At 51.5% G+C, this 19,984-nt stretch overlaps 1 protein-coding gene across 3 annotated transcripts in view; it reads right to left on the bottom strand.

Annotated features, from left to right (window-relative positions):
- The window catches only part of RPH3AL (rabphilin 3A like (without C2 domains)), a 141,890-nt gene that overhangs the window by 77,704 nt on the left and 44,202 nt on the right, over positions 1-19,984 (bottom strand). For all 3 annotated transcript variants that reach the window (XM_044248196.1, XM_044248197.1, XM_044248195.1), the window contains 3 exons: positions 10,578-10,690; positions 5,529-5,672; positions 3,063-3,192 (listed from right to left, as the gene is read on the bottom strand). In XM_044248196.1, coding sequence (XP_044104131.1) covers positions 3,063-3,192; positions 5,529-5,672; positions 10,578-10,654 — 351 coding nt within the window. In that variant the 5' untranslated portion in view covers positions 10,655-10,690. The remainder of the gene's footprint in view (positions 1-3,062; positions 3,193-5,528; positions 5,673-10,577; positions 10,691-19,984) is intronic.

A 19,984-nucleotide genomic window follows, 5' to 3' on the forward strand; every position in this document is an offset into this window, starting at 1 on the left:
CCCCCATCACGCAGGACAGACCCAGTAACCTCTCACTCTGGCCTGGCTGCAGTCTAGGACCTGCTTTTCCTCCTGCGACCCTCCATCACCCACCTGCTTCGATACAGTGAAAAGATGGATTTTCTTAGAACATGGCCCCCATGCAATTGCTGCCTCATCTCCAGCCCCACTGTCTCATCCCCAAGGACAGGCAGTGCCTAACTCGCCACTCACTGTCGCTTTATGGCCCCCTGCCATTCACTCACCAGACAGCAGAGAAGCTCATCATTTATAAAGACAAATCAGATCACATCACACCATGCTCACAACACTCCACTGGCATCCCATGAAACTTAGAATCAAATCTCAACTCCTGACCTTGACTTACAAAGCTCTCATGTGATGGGCATGTCCACCTCTGCCCCAGAGGCCTTCATCAGTTCCTTGAACATGCCCAGCTGCTCTCCCCCTCAGGTACTTCATGCTGGCTGCTCCCTCTGCCTGGAAAACACTTTTCCATCCAGATCTTCCCAGAGCTGGGTCCTGCTTGTGCTTGGGTCTAAGCTCAGAAAGGCCCTCCTAGTTGTACACTACCACACTGCCCTGTTCTAACTCACTACAGAGCCCTTAGTCTACAGGATAGTATTTTGTTTGTTTGTTGATCCCCTTCTCCCACCCCTGGAAAAAGGCTCCATGAGAACAAGGGCTTTGTCTCTCTTGCTCATGGTATTGCCAGCACCTAGAACAGGGCCTGCATATAGTGGGCCCTCTACTATTTGCAGAATGAATGAATGAATGAATGAATGAACAAATGGATGACACCATCTTCTCAAGGATGAAGAAGAAAACACAAAAAATGCCTACTTGCACCCTCTCCTCCCACTTCTACCCAGGAGCAACTTCCCTTGGAAACCCAAAGGCCTCTTCACCTTGCTGCCCAAGCCAAGATCAGATTCTCAGCCCACAGCAAAATATGAACAATTTCAAACTGGACCAGCCCAGGGCTGTCTGGGTTAAGCCCAGGTCTCAGTCGGTTAAGCTTCTGCCTTAGGCTCACACTGGGATCCTAGGGTCCTGAGATCAAGCCCCATAGAGGGCTCCCTGCTCAGCAGGAGTTCCATCTTTGGAACTCTCTCTCTCCCTTTTCCTCTGTGTGTGCTCTCTTCCCTCTCTAGCTCTCAATCTCTCTCAAATAAATATATAAAACCTTTAAAAAGAGAAAACCTGGAACAGCCCAGTACTCCAGGGTACAATGGGGTGGTGAGTGTCCAGAGCATCTAGAAGAACATTTTTTACCCCCCCTCCCCAAGCAGCTGGGATCCTCCCCTGGGATTGCCACTGTTGTCTAGGACATGGCTCTCCAAGGACCCTTCACCAGTCAAGACAGCATCCTGCCCCAATTGCAGAGGTCCCATACTTTTCCAGGCGAAGAGAAAAGCCTCTGCCCCCTCGTCATCGTCCTGTAAACCTGAACATTAATAGCAGTTGTGGATTGAGGGGGCGAAAGGGGAAATGGGCTGCTGGGCCCCACTGTCCCAGGCAGAAGTCATAAAGTACAACCCTATCTGCCCAAGGGCTGGGAGCAAGACATTCTGAGTCCCTCTGCCTACTGCCTCTGTTGGTATCTAGCCCGGGGCCATGGAAGGGTTAAGGAGAGACGGGCCCACGAGTGCCCGCCCCTATCCTGCCACCCAGGCCCCGGCCACATCTCCACTGTTCTTGAGACCCTTGTGACTCCACAGTCCTTAGCCCAGGTCACCACATGTCCCAGAACGGGAGAGGAAATGACCTTAGCTGAAATCCTGACTTTTCCACTTATTAGTTCAGTGTATTGAACCTTTTGCATCTAGGTTCCCTAACCCAGTTTTTGAATGCCACTCAAAATGACCTTATCAAGGCTGCCAACAGCTTTCACGCGGCTAAGTCCATGTTTACTTCTTTGACTTCTCTATATCCTACAGTCCTCTCTGCTCTAGCCACTTCACTCCACCCCATCCCCAATCTTCTATTTCCTATTATTTCTTCCTAGAATGTATTGCTTCCTGAAACATTATGATTTATTTGATCATTATTTGGTTTTTGTTCCCTCATCCAATATAATCTCAAGAGAGAAGTTTCTATCTCTGTCTTGTTGACTAAAATAACTTGAGGCTTAAAACAAATGGAAGATAAGTACCAGTAAAACTAGAGTGAAAAACAAAGGAAAGAGGGAGATATGGTATCTTGGGAACAGCTCTCTAACCTAGGAGGGTAGTAAAGGGAAGTCCCATAATGACAGCTATGCAGCAGTTAAGTTTACACTGGAGTAGGACTAAAGATCCAAAAGAGGGAAAAATGTAGGCTCCATGCAATAAACAGTAAAATTGGGATGCTAAATAATCCTAAGGATGGAAGGCACATTATTCTTGGGTCAGTAAGAAAAGAAAGGCAATTAGAAACTCCAGGAAAAATGAAAAGTTATTTTAAGAAGTCTGGGACTCAATCTGAAACAATTTAATATGTGGCACCATTTAAGTAACCAGTGGAGTATAAGAAAAGGGAAAAATCCACTTGACTTTGCAGCAAAGATCATTCTCATTTGAGGGACCAGGGATCGAGAGCAGATCAAAAGAATTAGAAGTATAATCCTAGCATACTGTTTCACCCTGAGGAGAATTTTAGTTCTTTAATAACTAATAAAGTTTTCTGAGTACTTCTGTGCCAGACAAGATTTTTAAGACCCAATGGATATAATATTTAATCCTCACAATTTTCTAAGGTACATTATCCCTATTTTACAGATGAGGAAGATGAGGCTCAAAATATTAAACCAGTTTTCTGAGATCATCCAGCTAGTGGAAAAGCTGAATTTATACCCAGGCCTGTGAGACCCAGAGGTCCACTCCCCAGAGTTGGTCCTAGAAGTCAGACCATTCAACCATAGGTTCTAACTCTTCTTGCCAAGAAGGACAGGATATCAGGACAGGTGTGTGCACGCATCTGCACACAAGGACACACACTGACATGTACAACATACACTCCTAGAAGCCAGGGTGTAAAGTCACAGAGCAGATCCAGATTGGGAAGCCAGAGCAGGGTCTTACCTTCCTGCAGTCTTTGCAGAACACTGATGAGCTGCCCAAGAAGCCTAGCACCTCCCCACAGAGCAGACACTGGGAAAGGCCATTCCCCATCACGTTCCGCCTCATGGTCTCCAACCGCTCCACCAGCCGTCTGCAGCACAGAACAGAGTCAGATGGATGTGTTTCCTGTTTCCAACCTGACCGAGTATGGCTGCCATAGGGCCCCAGCACTATACCAGGGCCCATGTGCTGTACCCTCACCTGGGATACTGTTCCCTTCCCCACCCTTTTTCCAGGCTACCTTCTAATCATTCATTTGCTCACCAACTATTAATTGAGTACCTACAATGTGCCACGCCCTGGGGACATTGTAGCAAACAAGCCAGAGACAGACATGCTCTCACAGAACAATAAAGAGAAAGCCCATAAAAAGTCAACAAGCAAACTGACTTCAGACAGGGGAGATGCTATGAAATCAAGTAAGTGTATAGGGAGAAGACTGAGAGGGAGCATGTCTGGTGGTGATCAGTGAAGGCCACTGTGAGAACATGTGAACTGAGAGCTAAAGAATGACAAGGCAAAACCAGGCGAAAAGCAGGGCAGGGTGGGGGGCACTCCAGGTAGAGGGAAGAGCGTTGGGCAAGGGCGGGGGTGGCAAAGACAAAGGCCTTGGCATATGAGAATAGCCAGGAGCCCAGTGTGGCCATTCCCTTGTGAGCCTGCGGGAGCCTGGGATAAAAGGAGGCTGGAGGGGTGAGAAGGGGGCAGGTTACATGGGTTTTGTAGGACACAAAATAGGGTTTGGATTATTTTCTAAGATCAACATGAAGCCACTGAAGAATTTTAAGTAGAGGAGGGATTTGATCTAAGGGACATTTGAATTTTTTTTAATTCTTTAAAATTCTTATTTATTTATTCATTTATGTAAGTAATTTCTAAATCTGACATGTGGCTCAAACTTAGTATCACAAGATCAAGAGTCGCAGGTTCTAACTGAGTCGACCAGGTGCCCCCCGAGTGGCAGTTTTCAAAGCTCACTCCTAGAAATCCAGGACTACAACAAGGGAGTGCAGGTGAGGAAGCCAACAGGAGATGCTGGGAGGCCCAGCGAAGGGGCACTGAGGCAGCATTCATGGAAATGGAGTACAGGAGGTCAGAGAGAGAGAGAGAGAAGGAGACCTGGAATGATGTAGATGTTTTGGTTTGAGCAAGTGGCTGAATGAAGAAGCTGGAGGAAGAAAGAAAAAGATCTTCCCTTCGAACCTCTGATGTCAGGTGTCCAGGAGCCATCCCTGAACCATACTAAGCCTAGGACAGAGGGCTCTCCTCAGGCTCCCATGGCCCCTCAGCCCACCATGACCCCTTCTTTTCATGGCAACACTACAACCCTCATAAAACTAGTGGCCACTTCTGTTTTGTTGGCCACTGTATCTCCAGTCCCCAGGGGACACACAGGGAAAGTTCTTGAATGAAGGAACACAGGACAGAGTGCAGGTATGTTATCTCAACCTCCCAGGGAGGAGGATGTTATTTCCCCCATTTTAAAGATAAGAAGACTGAGGCTGAGAGATGTAAAGTCACTTCCCACCAGCGTTACATAGTTCCTAAGAGGCAGAGCCCAGGGCCCAACACCTAGGCCCCCTCTCCCTATACTCTCCCCTGAGGTGATCAGGGGAGAATAGACCACCTGGGTGGTTCAGTTGGTTAGGCGTCTGCCTTTGGCTCGGGTCCTGATTCCACGACCTGCTTGTGCTACTTTCTCTTTCTCTCACTCACTGACAAAATAAATAAATAGATTCTTAAAAAAAACAAGAAACAAAACTGCATTTCTACACTGTCTGACTTTTTAAATGATCACATATTTTAACAAAAAAGATGAACAGAACAAGGAGATCAGAATCAAATTAAATCCTGCTCAATGCCATGCATCGTATTTGTTTTCCTACTTGTGTTTTTCCGTGTCTTTTCAATTTTCTAGGCGGTATGAACTGCTTTCTCAACTCAACAAACGAAAAGAGACACCACCAAACTGTCTGAAGGCTGGACAGAGGTCAGCTCTGGACCCTGGAGTCCAGGAGAAGAGCTTAGAACAAGCTGGAGAGCATCTTCTCTTGGAGTCCTTGTTGGGGCAGGACGATCCAGGTTCAACTTCCCCTTAAATCCCTCCTCTGGCTGGACCAGAGCAGACCCTCACGTGTAGGGAGCTGAAGAGCTCCAAATGCATTTCACCACGCTCATTCATCCCCGCACAGCCGAGGGCCCACGCAGGAGCCACAATCCACTTCTTACAGAGGAGAATATTGAGACTTTGTGGGGCTGGGTGATACATCTACACCCCAGGGGTGTTCGGGCAAAGCAGACTCCCTCCCAGGGCTGATGCCAGCGCTAGGACCCAGGGCGCCACTCTCAGCCCACAGATCTGACACTAAATGACTTTGCTTCCTCTCAAGCATTCTGTTCCTGCCCCAGCTCAGAAGCAGTCCTTACCCGATTCTCTGCTGCTCCATGACATCCAGCCGCTCTGCCCTCTGGATGACCTGCAAGATGGCCTCCACCTCAGCAGGGCTGAGGCACTGGCTCTTCCTCTGCTTCTCTGTCTGGTAGGTGTGCACAGACCAGCCCGTCTGCAGCCTGGAGAGAGCACATGGCCGGCCCTGATGCCACCGCAGGGCAGACTCAGGCAGCCCCTCCATATCACAAAGCCCTCCCACCGCCAAGAACTGTCTGGGGACAGCCCAAGTGCTATATGTGCAGAAGAGGGGTTCGGGGAACAGGGCAGATGCTTCAGATGCTGGCTCTGACGCCTGCCAGCCACCGGACCCCACAAAGATGGCAGGGCTACCTTAGCACTGTGGGTATGACCCACTGGACAGACGGAGAAGGCCACTGCCACAGCACAGGGGGCTGCGAGGGAAGAGTGCAGAAGATCAGCAAGACTGAGATCTGGGGGCACCTGGGTGGCTCAGACAGTGAAGCCTCTGCCTTCGGCTCAGGTCGTGATCCCAGGGTCCTGGTATGGAGTACAGTATCAATCTCCCTGCTCAACGGGGAGCCTGCTTCTCCCTCTCCCTGGGCTCCTCTCCCCCCTTGTCATCTCTCTTTCTCAAATAAATAAAGAAAATCTTAAAAAAAAAAAAAAAAAGACTGAGCCCTGTGGCATCTAAGTGAATGGAGCTCACTGTGGCATGGATAAGAATGGTAATTAGATAAAAAATGAACCCTGAATGTAAAAGGAGGTGCACTAGCAGTTGGGAAACGAGAGGGTTTGAGGGCAGGCGGGCGACAGACAGGAGTGCAGAGTGGAAGGACGCCACAGACCAAGCCCCAAATCTCTGCCCAGGGTCCCAGCCTGTCCGAGATATTCTGTGCCAGGTGCTAGGAACACAGAGGTGGGCAAGAGAGCAAAGTGACCGCCCCGAAGAATGACAACAGGCTTGGGGACACAAGACAACCCATCATTGACACCAATATTTACTTAATGTAAAACGAGAAGAGCTATTCGTTTGTGAGCTGTTCACTGGGCGTCCTCTGCGAGGCCAGGCTGGGTAGGTGTTGGGGACAGGCTGCTGGGGGGGGGGGGTACATGCAGGTGGACATTAGGAGGCTGTATAAATCAGGGACCTAACCCGATCAGAGGTAAGGTTCTAGAAGGGCCTCCCTAAAGAAATGACAGCAAGCAAGAGTTTCTGATGCAGGACACAGGGCAGGAGGGTGAGGATGTGGACGCCTTCTTGATGGTTCCCTGACACGGACGGACACTGGTGGTCTTAATTCACTGCCCCGTCCGGGCTACTGCAGCTAATGGTTCTTGTAACTATCCATGCGGTGCACATCAGGAGAGCTAAAGAACATGTCCTTCCTCTGCAAGTCCAGCAAGCCTGTTAAGGGGAAGGGTTCAGATCGGTGTCCACCAGGTGGTCTTAACTTTAACTCAGTCCCTTCCCAACCATGAGAATGTGGGCAGCTGCTCATCCCGGATTTCCTGAGCTGTCCCTTTATGGGATGTCACGCAGAGTAAATGGGGCAGGGTACACAAAGTGCTCTGCACATAGCAAATGCCCAACTGCTTCATCCTGATGATGACTAGCATTCTCATGGGCAGAACCATCAGTAATGGCTAGACCAGAGACACAGTGCTCCTACAGGATTTTGCAGGATGAAAGGTGCTTCCCCCAGAGAAAGAAGGTGATGGTGTTCAGGCAGGAAAGCCACACGTGCAAAGGTGCAAAGACATAAAGTAAGGTGCCGTACCAAGGGTCTCCAGACTTCTAGACTGCCTATGTCTCCAAGTGAAAAAGAAGTACTGCCCAGAGCAACACTTTTGGAAGAGGTCCTCACAGGGCCGGGGGAAGCGAACAGCGGGAAAGGGGCAGGACCGGTAGACAGAGGAAGGGAGGCCAGTCCTTAGAGTGAGCAGGGGCACAGGCCCACCTTTCTTCTGTGTATCAAGCAGACTCAAGGGGTTTAGGCCTTGAAAAGAAACACTTGGCCACCCCAAGCTGCAGGTTTTCTCCACCTGAGCATTTCTGGGATTCAGGTAATCAGGGATTGGCCAGGACACCCTCCAGGTTTGAGTCCCTGGGCCAGCGAAGGAGAACTGGAGAACAGGGTCCCCAAGCTCAGGCCTCCCACCCCACAGGGAAAAGGCAGGTCCGGGAACACAGAAATGGGAGGGCACAGCACCAGCACCATCATCTGCCCTGCAGGGTGCCACACCTACCCGGTTAGCTCTGGGCCTGGCGCCAGCCCCAGGCATGGCATACCTCCTCACGCCAGACCCTCCTGTTATCCTATAAGGCTGGCCTCCCCTTCTCTCAGCAGAGTAAGGAGGCTGAGAGCGATTAGATGGAGTCCAGGGCCCGTGACTGCTGAAAGTCCGGCCAGGCTTCTCTGGGGCATCTTCTTGGCCTCCTTTTCTGACTCCATCTGGTCACTGACCAAACCCTGACAACCTGTCCCCTCAGACAAACTCCTCCCCTGGCCCACTGCCCCTATCTGGTCAGGTTGCAACTCCCACGATGGCCCTGGTTAACACGGAGCCTCTTGTTCCCTGAATGCCCCCAACCCGATGCCACAAAGGTGGACTGCTTGTGGCTGCCAAATGCATCTGTGATCGTAAGCCCCAAGGAAGAGTCTTCAGTGGCCCCTGGCACCCGTCAGTAGGGTCCCCTGGTACGGAACCTTCACCCCTCTGCTGCCCTGGCCTCACACAGTGTGCTTTGGGCTGCATGCTGTCTTCTCCAGGCCTTTGCTCACACTGTGCCCTCCACCTGCAGTGCCTGCCCACCTCCTAAATCCCCTTTCCACTGTGTCACTCCTATTCCTTTCTAAGACTTCTTTTAGGGACCGCCTGGGTGCTCAGTCGGTTGAGCGTCCAACTTTTGGTCTCGGCACAGGTGATGATCCCAGGGTCCTGGGATCAAGCAGCACATCAAGCTCCGTGCTCAACGTGGATCTGCTTGAGATTCTCTCCCTCTTCCTCCTTCCAGCATCCCGCTCATGCCCTCACCCTCTAAAATAAATAAATAAATGAAATCTTTAAAAAAAAAAAAAAAAAAAAGGACTTGCTTCACATTCTGGGTGAAGATCTCCTCCAAGATGGGCTGAGTCCATTCTCAGAATTCCCAGTCAACCCAGGCATAGCTCCATCATGGAGCTTAAACATTATTTTAAGGCCAAGTAGGATCCTCTGTCCCCTCCCCTTGAATGTGAGTCTGGAGGACCAGCCCTATACCATCTGGCCCCTGCCCACTTCCCCAACTTCCTTTCACCCCATTCATCACCTCCTTCTGCATTCAAGCCACACCGGCCTCCTGCCAGGCCCTCTACATGTCCTGTTCCTTCTACCTCAGGGCCTTTACACATGCTGTTCTTTCTGCCTAGAAGCTCCTTCCCCCTATTTCCATCTCACACTTCCTGCTACTCCAGGACTCAACATAAACCACATCCTCAGGGAAGCCTCAACAAATTCCCAGATTCAATTAGCACCTGCCTTCACCCCCACTGCCTGTTTCTGCTGTCCAAGTAGCTGTGCAGGGGTAATTCCATGTATATTGCTCCTCTCTCCTCACCAGGGTCTTAAGACAAAGGACCACATCAGTCCTATTCACTGCTGTGCAGTCAGTGCTGGCCCCTAGTAGGGGTTTAGAGAGTATCCTATAGTGCTGGGGGACAGACCTGAGCCGAAGCCAGGGAAGGCAAATTCCCCAGGCCTCCCAGAGGAACCTTCAGGGCACAGAACCTGGATGCAAGATCTGTAGTATTCTCCTTTACAGAGCCTGGCATTACAAGGAGCCTGGCATTACAAGGCGGCATACCCTGGGGAGGAGATAAAAGCATCTGCTCTACTAAAAAAATGCTACAACAGCTTCTGGCTGCTGCTGAGGGCAAGACAAGGTCAGAGAGAACTGAAGGAAATGCCAGGGGGGTCATGAGGGGTCACACCAGGTCCCAGCTCCTTGTATCCTGCCAAGGAGGACACGTCGTCATGCCCAGCATCAGGGCAGAGAGGGAGAGCGACTGGTTTCCTCCCTGGTCTCCCCCACACGGGCTGCACAGGGGACTGAAGGGAGCCAAGCCATCCTGGAGAGAGGGACAAATTAACCGATGCACAGAGATACCTGCCAATCACGGAGGACTCCACTCTTGGGTATTTTGGATTAATTTTTCTAGCCCTCTTTGATGTTTCAGCTCTGTCCCCCTGCAGGCCTGTAACATCTAATTGCAAATTTCTTGAACTTGGTCCCCTATGAGAAATGTTGGCGCCCATAATTGGCATGGTTTGACAGATGAAGAGGGGTTCTTGGGGCTTATCAGACACCAGGGGCCTCCAAATCCCTGGATGGGGAGGGAAGCCTGGAAGGCAGGAGAGGTTTCTGGGAGGTTCTCGGTCTCTGGCCACAGCGGGGAGGTGGGAAGAGATGGCCTGACCTAACTGGGTCTGAGGGGTCACCAGGCTGAGGGATAACAGGGAAACTGGGAGCTGGAGGGGACAAACCAGAACCAGAGAGACCCTGACAGGGTACTGGAGGAGACTGGGGAGGCTTCGAGGCTGGCTGTGTGTTGCAGCCCGGCGAGGTTCATTGCCCAGACTTGCTCTGCCCTTTCAGTGTGAGGCCCTCAGGTGAAGGGGCATCCAGGTATCAAAGGCTCCCCACCTCCAGGGGCTCAGGGACTGGAAGGCTCAGTGACAGGGGGATGTACACTCTCACCAGAAAAAGCAGATGAAGTGGTTTGATCCCCTTCAGCCTGCTGTAGGCCTGGGAGTCAGGGGGCCTGGGCGTGGGTCCCAAGGTCTGCCATTGGGCAAGGAGCCCAGCCTCCCTTTCCTCCTTGGAGAAATGAGGGTACATTCCAGTTAAAGGAATGAATGGCTGTTCAGCACCAACCTTGGGGCCTGGAGTGTGGCAGGCATTAGACATGTACTTGTCCCCAAACTTCTCTTTCTGGGTCCCTGATATTGAATCTTGCCCCCAAAAGGAGGGAAGCAGGAGAAGGAGAGAAGGGAAGGGCTGGCAGGGCCTTGGAGGTACTCACTTGGCTCGCAGGGCGAGCTGCCGATCATTGGGGCAAACCCACTGGTCATTCCCACTGCCGAAGATGGTGTCGGCCATGGCTCGGAGTGTCCAGGGCAGGGCAGGGAGTCACATCTGAAGGGAGAAGGGGGAACAACCAAGAGCACGCCATCAGCTGGGGTGCAGGTGGCAGCCAGGGATCGTCAGGCACAAAGCACTGGCACTTCCGGCATGTCCCTGTACCCGGTCGCCCTGTACCTGGCCATCAGAATCCTCTGGCTTCTGTTCCCTCAAAACTCATTGTTCAAAAGGATCATAATTTGGGGAGGGGGAACTAGGTAGCTCATGCAGCTAAGTGACCAGATTGAACAGGACTGGCAGGACATCCGGAGTTAGAAGCAGAAAGGGAAGGAAGAGGAAAAAGAGGAGGGCAATTGACTCCTGCCGCTCCCAAGTACAGCCCCTACCGATGAAGCACAGTGCCAAGAAGGAGGGGCTGGGGCTGTGGGGCACACAGCTAGATGGCCCAGGGAAGCCGTATGCCACTCCCAAGCCTAGGGGACCCACCAGGGTCACCCCAGGCCCACGGGCGCAGCTAAAGTTGGCCACTTTCACGGCTTCTGCTCCCCAACATGTTCTGCTGACCATCACAATGCTCCCCAGGACAGGAAGGAGGGTGGGGAGCCAAAGCTACAGCCAGGACGACAAGGAAGATGGCACCACTGGGAATCCAGCAGGGAGGCCACTCTGCTTCAGAACTTCCTGGTGCTTAATGTGCATGGTCTAGTCCAGCTGCCTTTCTCCTTGCCCCCGAGGCTATGACCAGCTCTTTGATGATCTAGCATAAGGGTACTGAGCATGTATGCCGAACGGAGTGTGTGTGTGTGTGTGTGTGTATTGGGTGGAGAGAATGGCAGCTGTAACTCAATCCCAGAGCAAAGATGAGGGGCTGCACTGAGTTATCCACACTGCCCTCGTCCAATCCCATCTAGACCAACAGATCTCAAACAGAGGTATCCTTCCTACTCTTAAAAACTACTGAGGCTGGTGGGGAGCCTGGGTGGCTCAGTCGGTTAAGCGTCTGCCTTCAAGGGCTCAGGTCATGATCTTGGGGTCCTGGGATCCAGCCCCAGGTCGGGCTCCCTGCTCAGTGGAGACCCTGCTTCTCCCTCTCCCTCTGCATGCCCCTCCCCCTGCTTGTGCTCTCTGTCAAATAAACAAATAAAATCTTAAAAAAAAAAAAGCTTGTATGTTCATAGCAGCATTATTCACAACAGCCCGAAAGTGGAACTAATTCAAATGTCCGCCCACTGATAAATGGAGATCATATGGAGTTATCCATACACAAAAGAATATTATTTGGCCATTAAAAGTGAAGTAGCATTATAAGCTATAAGATGGCTGAATCCTGAGAACATTATGCTACGTCTAAGAAGGTGGCACAAAAGGGGAGCCTGGGTGGCTCAGTCGCTTAAATGTCCGGCTCTTAATTTCAGCCCACGTCTTGCTCTCAGGGTCATTAGTTCAAGCTCTGCATTGGACCCCACACTGGGCGTAGAGCCTACTAAAAAAAAAATAATAATAATAAAAAATAAAGCCAGTCACAAAAGACCTACATGTTGTATTATTCCATTTACAAGAAATGTCCAGAACAGGCAAATCCACAGAGGCAGAAAGCAACCCTAATGGTTGTCAGGGGCTGGAGTGCGGGCGGAGGCAAGAAGGAATGAGTTCCTGCTAATGGGTTCAGGGTTTCTTTTGGGGGTCATGAAAATACTCTGCAATTAGGTCGTGGTGATGGTTGCACAACTTTGAGAATAAACTAAAACTAATGAATTGAATCCTTCTAGAATGTGAATTTTATGGTATATGAACTACATCTCATTAAATGGTCATGAAAAGTTTTTGAGAACACCAAATTATGTGGGCTGTATCTATTGATACCACATTAGAAATTAAAACTGAGAAAAAAATTAATTTAGATTCATCGAAAAACAATAAACCCATTAGGCATTCACATGTTTCATTTAGAAAGTTGCATTTTCAGAACAAAAACGAGTGAAAATAATGGCTTTGTTTTGCATTTTTAAAGATCTGTGTAATGTTTGGTTTAACAAAAGTTAGCTGGATGATATCTGATTTTTCGTTCAATCTTTTGTGATTCTGTGGTTTTGTTCCACGTGACGGACATCTAGACTCTCATAAACACGTACTACAGTTGGGAAAAGGAGAAGTATTTTAACAGTCTTTCCAAATATTCGTGGATATTTTTTCCTCGTGTACCAGGTTCAACAGATGGTAGCTTCTTAAAGATTTAGTGCTAATGTGGCATCTGAAACCATATTCATGAACTCTTCCTTTTCTGTACATTTGTGAGAGAATGGGATGGAGCATTTCATTATTATTATGAAAACAGTTCTGACCCTGTGAATTTCCTGAAAGGTGGTGGAGACACCCTCCCCAGATCCAGATATCATGGTTTGAGAGCTGCTGTTCCAGAGTAACGTCACCGATTCCTATGATGACCAGCAGGGGGCAGTGAGTTGGCTGTAGCTAACTGACCCACACAGAGACCAAGCCCATGACCGACTGCAGTGGTCTCTCTGTCCCATTTGGCACATCCAAGCACCTGCTCTCTCTCCACTGTGGGCCACCTTGGGAGAGAGCCCAATGCACATCCAGACCCTAAAAGACCCACCTGCAGAGACCCCATGGCCATGCCCAGCACTAGGATGCCACCATCACCAAAGGCCTTCTCAAATCAAAAGTCTTGACCTTCCCCCAAATGAGGCTAACATATGATCCAGGAAAACACAGACCAGGACAAAAATGACACACTCATCAAACACCTGTAAACCTGCGTCCCACTTCTAGCCTTCAGTGCTCTGCAGTTTGTTTTGTTGCTTTTCAGAACTTGTTATCTTGGGAACAGCGCAATCACACTGCCCCAAGGCTGTGAAAAGCATTACTCTGTTCCAAGTGAACGTGCAGACCACACCACAGTTCATTAGCCCTGTTTATTATTGTTTCAAAGAATACTCTAGGAGCTTCAGGAAATGGAAGTCATGGGGGTCTCCCTGACCAGGAGAGAACGTGCCTGGGTAAAGTGGGTGTCCCGCTGGTCATTTGGGATCACCTCCCAGGTGCCACCGCTCCTGCAGGGGGCGCCATGTCCCAGGCCATGAGGGTCCTGAGCCTTCCTGCCTGTCCAGGGGCAGCTGGACATAGTGAGGAGGGGGTGGCCCCTCTGCTCTACCAGTCACCCCCACAGAAGCAGCGGCACACCAGTGGTGACCCCAGAGGGTTGGAGCAAGCCAGGGAACTTCAGGGTGGGAACTCCATCTTCTGCAGAACTTCTAAACCTAGAGTGTATGGATTTGGGGGGGGGGTTGAGGAGAAAAAAGGGTCCTATGCTCTCAGGCTTAAACCTTCACCTCCTTTATGGTGAGGACAGGTGGGGACATCCATGAGAAGACAGCATAAATGGAAAGAAGATGCAGCAGTTTCACAAGCCGAAATCAATCTTTATGGAATGAACCCCTTTTTGTCCCCTTTGGGTCACTTCCTAGAGAGGCAAGATCCTTGGGGATCACGGGCAAGAAAACCCCTAGCTAACATTAATTTTTCCTCTGACCCATTTGAATTCGATTCCTCTTCTTCTCTTTTTAAAACTTTAACTGAAACAACTCTGCAACCACCCACAGGCATTTCTGTTCTGTTCTTTCTAAATCTCATCACTATTTTTCTTGTTAGACAGAAGAGAAACAAGAGAGGTTAAGAGACTGAGGAAAGGTTACACAGCTAACAGCGCTGGTCTAATAACCCTTTGTTCCATAGTGATGTCTCTGCATGGGGTCACCCTCCACCGTAGGGCAGAGGGAAGGGTTCCGGGGCAGTGAGGAGGGGAAAAGACTCAAGGACAGAAAAGACCTGAGAAAGTCTGGCTTTTATGCAAACTTACTGGAAGGCCAGGAACCAGTCAGTGATCTTCCCTGGGCCTGCGTTCTCTCACAGGTACCGAAGGGGCTGAGACAGACATGCTGGAGGGACCACCCTGAGCAATTCCGATAAGCAGGGAGGGAGGGACAGGTGGTAGTAGGGGCAGGGGGGTGGGGAACAGGAGACTGGTGGCTGCTCTAACCCGGGAGGTGGGAACTGAGCCCCACCCCAGCCTAGTCCTCCCGGGGTGGGAGCAGAAAGGCATGCCCCTGTCCCCCAGCTTCAGGGAAGGCAAGCAGACAGATGTCACTTCCTGGGGTCTCAGGCTGTGAATGCTGGCTGGCATGGTCCTCATCGATGTTAAGATCTGCTAAGATCACGGCTGAGCATGTCCACAGGGGTGGCTCCGGGAGAGAACTCGGGCTTCCACCCAGGCTGCCTCGAACATCTCATAAGGCACAGCTGTCCTCTGCCCACACAGAGCAACCTCGGGACAGATGGGGACAGATGGTGAGAGAGGAAGGGCAGCTTGAGGAGCCACATTTTAGGAAACTGCCAATGGAGCCAGCTTAGGTTCTCCAAAGCTCTTCAGTCTGAGCCGCCAGCTCCCTGACTCTCCAGCCCTGTCCTTCCTGAACCCTCTTCATCCGGGGGCCCTTCTGCCGAGCTGTGTGCTCACCACCAACCAACACACACCTCCCAGGGCTCTGCTCCCCTCCAATGGGGGCTCCGGAAGGAGGGCCGGGGAGGGCCCCTTCCCAAGGACCGTGTGCACTTCAGAGCTGGGTCCTTAAAGATTCCAAAGAGCAGGGCCCTGGGAGTTGAACATGGACTACACGCTTATATGAACAAACTCCAATCAGTCCAGGTCAAAAATCAGCTAAAGAGGGAACCAAACAGGGGCTTAGAGAAGGCAAGTAAAAAGACAGGAAATGCAAACCACACGTTCTCCAGGAGGAAAGAGGGACTGGGCCAAGGGCCTAGAGAGAAGCGAGGTGGCAGGGTCTGCGGAAAGAGGGCTGCACAGAGCTCTGGCCTCCTCTGTAAGCAAGGGGATAACAGGCAGTAGGGGCCAGGTCTGTCTCTGAAGTCCGTCCGGCTGTGAGGGCAAAGACCCAAAGGAGAGAGTAACCAGTGTGTGTGTGCACACTCATATGTGCATTCCACCGATGAAGGAGACTGGTCCTGCAGGAGGCGGGCTCAGACCTGGGAACCCAGAGTCGCCCCACTCTACTGACGGACTGGCTCCCATATCCTCCCCCAGGGGCCCGGGAACTCTCCAGGGGCCTGTGTCCTCCTCCCCTCTCCATCCCTGGAGCCCAGCACAGGGTCAGCTACATAGCAGGTGCCCAGTGAATCTCTGTTCAGTGGAACTGACTTCATCAGAGAGACAGGTGCTCCCAGACAAGGAGCAATGCAGATAACAAGCCAAGCGTGCCCAGAGCAGAGCTGGGCCAACCATGCTCTTCGACGTGCTCACTCACAAAATGGTCTGTTCCTCAGGATTCACCACAGGGTAGTCAGCACGTCCCCTCCAAGAAGGCAGTGTGCCCCAAGGCTGGGACTCCGGGCCTGCGAGTGGGGCCTCCTTCCTGCAGAGCAAGGCTCACTGAGCCCTTGGAGGCTATGCCCTCAGGAGCACATAGGCTCAAGGGACACCTTCACTCTGGGTACCAGGAACAGGGAAGTGGAAATGCCTGGTGATCATTTCCTGAGACAATTCTGTGGGGAAGGAGTTCATGAGCCTCAGGCAACTTTCGGAAGCAGATCTGTGAAAACAAACTTGGGCTTCCAGGGAGATTCAATTCTCCTCTCCCTAAAGTCCAGAGCCCCTCACCCTGGGCGTTAGTCACTGCAGACAAACCCTGCCATCACTGCCAGGCTGTCTCCACTGGGCACAGCAGGGTATCACAAGCAAAACCAGCCCACACTCACTCATTGCCCCTACATGGAGACTCCTGACGTCGCAATGTAAGGACTCCCATTTTTTTCCCCCAGGTACTTCCGTAGAGATTTCAAATAAAATTGGATTCTTGCCACACATCCTGCTTGGTGGTCTCTTATCACATTGTACTTTCCTATGTTGTTAAAATTTCTCAAAAACATGGATTTTAATCATTTGGTTTAGCATTCTGGATATATTTTATCACTGTCCTGTTTGGGAGCCCATAGATCGTTTCCAATTTTGTTCTACTGTATTTATATTCAACAGCAAAATGGATCTCTGGGGGGTGAACCTCTGTGCCTATCTCTGATTGTTTTCTTAGGATAAATTCCCCAAAGGGAAAGCACATTTTTTTCTCATATACTGTTGAGACAACTTTTATCACAGTGACGTTCAGTCTCTCAACGCTTTCAGGGGCTGGTCTCGGCCTACTCTCTCCAAGGTGCTTCTAGAATTATCTACTACTTTTTGAAGCGACAGCAGCACTTTTGAAGTGTCCCATTAGCCTCATGTGGATTTTGTATTTTTGATCCCAGAACTTAAAACCTATCTGGAAATCTCCAACAATTTGGTTTCATGATGTACACAGTCCCATAATCACTAAAACAAGGCCTCCTCTCCACAAACATTCAGATCTACTTGAAAGAAACCTTCTGTCCCCTTAAAGGGCTTCCTGCACTCAGAATCCAGTAAAGTGAACACAGATGTGAACCCAGAGCCCCAAGTGACCCAGGTGGTCAGGTAATTCCCCTCCAGCCAATGTTCTCCTCCAAACGGGGGTGGGGGCTCCCCCTCCATCCCAGGTGAGGATGAGATGAGAGCACGTTCCTATAGACTCCACTGAGCAGCCCAAATCATCTCCGATCCAAGAAAACACTGCGGTCAGATTCCCAGCCTTCCAAACCGCTTTAACTGTTTTAACACTGCACTGGGACACGCTGCAGCCCAGGCTGTCTCTGAGGTCACAGAGGGTGGGGAGCTGCAAACCCACCAGCCCTTTCAGAAGGATTACACACACACACACACACACACACACGGTGGGGGGGCTCTCTGCTCTGCCTGCCAGGGGCCAAGGTGGGTATAAGAGGCAACTGCCCTATTACCAAAGCTAATGACCTTTTCTTTGGTGTGGTTCCGTCTCCCACCTTTAGACCCTGGCATTTTCCGCCTCCTTGATTTTGTTTTAGGGAGACTTCCACAGAGATGACTGGGACAATGACTCCCCTGGGTATGGTGTGCATCGACAACCTCGTGGGAAGAGAAGAACTGATACAGAGAAAAGAGTGGGAATGAAGCAGGCTGAACGGAAGGGCTCAGAGAAACTGCGGGGCCAAAGAGGGAACACCGTGTACAAAGGTCAACACAGTCACCAGCAAGTACAGGGCTCTGGCTACAAAGAGCCACTGAGAGAGAAGAAGAAACATGCATCCCTCCGTGTGCAGCGCAGGAGGTTTTTTCTGAAGCATGATGAAAGGAATACATGGTCCAGCCAAGGGCCACAGCTGGCCCATGGACTCAGGAACCATAAATAAATGCCGTACCAAGTTTGGGGGTGGTTATTATGCAGCATTATTGTGGCAACGAATAACCGTTATGAATGATACCTGGTAAATAAAATCGCAACCCCAGCCTCAGTCCTCTGCCAAACCCCCTCCCACAGCTATTTGTGGAGTTGGACTTCCAAACCTGTGAGCCATGGGAAGGCCAAAAGCCCAGACACGGGAGGCAAACAGACACAAAGGGCAAACAGAAGCAGCCTACCCCCAGCGCCATGCCAGAGTGAGGAGGAGGTGCTGGGGGAGGGCCCAGAGCCTCCTCGGGTGGCCTGTACAGAGCTGGAAAGAGGCTTCATCCTGGTGCCAAATCTGAGCCGACACCCAGACGGCAGCACCCGCGAGGCCTCAGAGCCTGCTTCTAGCCCCCGGGAGCCCCACTGCTGTGAGCCTTCAGCCATGCCTGCCTGGGGCGGGAGGGCAGAGAGGCCGTTCCCCCTCTACCCACCAGTCTGCCTACCCGAGACAAGCTCGCTGTGAGGGGATGGGGTGGCAGGGGAGGAGGTGGCGAGGGTCTAAAGAAGGGAGAAAAAGCAGGGATGAATATTAAAAATACTTGCTCCTGAGCTGGTGCTTCCCAAGGCCTCCGAGACGCCTGTAAGAGCCCTCAGTTCTACGCCCAGGTATTAATATTCCAGGGAACCCTTAGCAACAGGCCCTGACATCTGTTCGGTTACCATGATACGGGCAACATGCTAACAGCAAGATAAGGTGAGCAGAGACATCCACGTTCCCTCCACCTGTCACGCAGCCCCGGGAGGATCAAAGAGCCAGACAGGAAGCCTCAGAAGCCTGTCTGAAGCCAGAGGGAACCTCTCTGTGGTGTCTTGGGCTAATTACGCATGAGGCAGGGCTCCAGGGTTCGGGAGAAGAGGTGCCCTGAAGAAGCCACTGCCTGACAAACGTCCCTAGAATCCACCCCGTCAGCAGGCGTCCTCACAGATCTGCTTCCGCGGGTGACTCTTCCCTCCCGCCCTGTTCTGTTCTCCGCCTCTCCTGTTAGGCCTCACACTTGGCCTTTGGACCTCCTGAGGTCTCACGCCCTTTGCTTGCAGCCAGAGAGCTCATCCTTAAAGCTCAGGTCAGGACGTGGGATTCCCTTGTTCAAAAACCTCCAAGGGCTCCCCACTGCCAAAGGAAGAAACAAACAAACAAACAAAACCCAATGCCACACTCAAGGTCATCCGTGCTCTAGCCCAAAGCACTCTTCCAGCTCACCTGCCACCGCATCTCTCCATGAAACTCACGCTCCAGCAGCCGGGAGCCTGGGAGCATTCTGGCCGCGGGGGTCTGCCTCTCAGGGAACATGGCTCCTGCACACCATCTACCTGAGGCGGCCTGGCCTGGCCTGTCTGGGAATTCCCTTACTCCTCCCCACCCAGCTCCTGTTTGGAATCCAGCCCCCAGGCCTCCCCACAGCATTTCATCCCCCTTTGTATGGGGGGCGGGGGGGCGCTCCACCTCTGTTACCCATATGAAGACCGCAGCTACCAGGACGCACCTTGGCGGCCCCAGCACGGTGCTCAGAACACGGCGGGTGTCGGTCCACCTCTGCGGACCTAATACTAACTAACCTTCGAACACTGACCGCAGCCCGTGGATGAACGCCCAGCCCCCGCCCCCCCCCCCCCCGGCCTCAACCGGAGGCCCCACAGTGTGACCCTCACACTTCCCTAACCACGCGCAGGCCCATCCCCCGCACAGGCCTCACGGGTCTTGCCTCTGGCCCACCCTTCAAAGTGGTGTCCACCGACTAGAACCATAGGAAATCTAGAAAGGACCCCAGCTCCTGAGGAATGGTCAACAACAGCACATCCAAGCACAAAGGCACTGTCGATATCACAAATGACAAATGACCTGGACAAGGGTTTACGCAGGATTCTGTACAAGAAGTAGACACAATGATGGCAGGATGGACCCATTGCGTGCCCACGCGGGAAATGCAAAGTCCACGCCTAACAATACGCTTCGGCACTGGGGGTGAATTTCTTT

The sequence above is a fragment of the Neovison vison genome, chromosome 5 (genome assembly GCF_020171115.1).
Source record: "Neovison vison isolate M4711 chromosome 5, ASM_NN_V1, whole genome shotgun sequence".
In the NCBI taxonomy this organism is placed as follows: Eukaryota; Metazoa; Chordata; class Mammalia; order Carnivora; family Mustelidae; genus Neogale; species Neogale vison.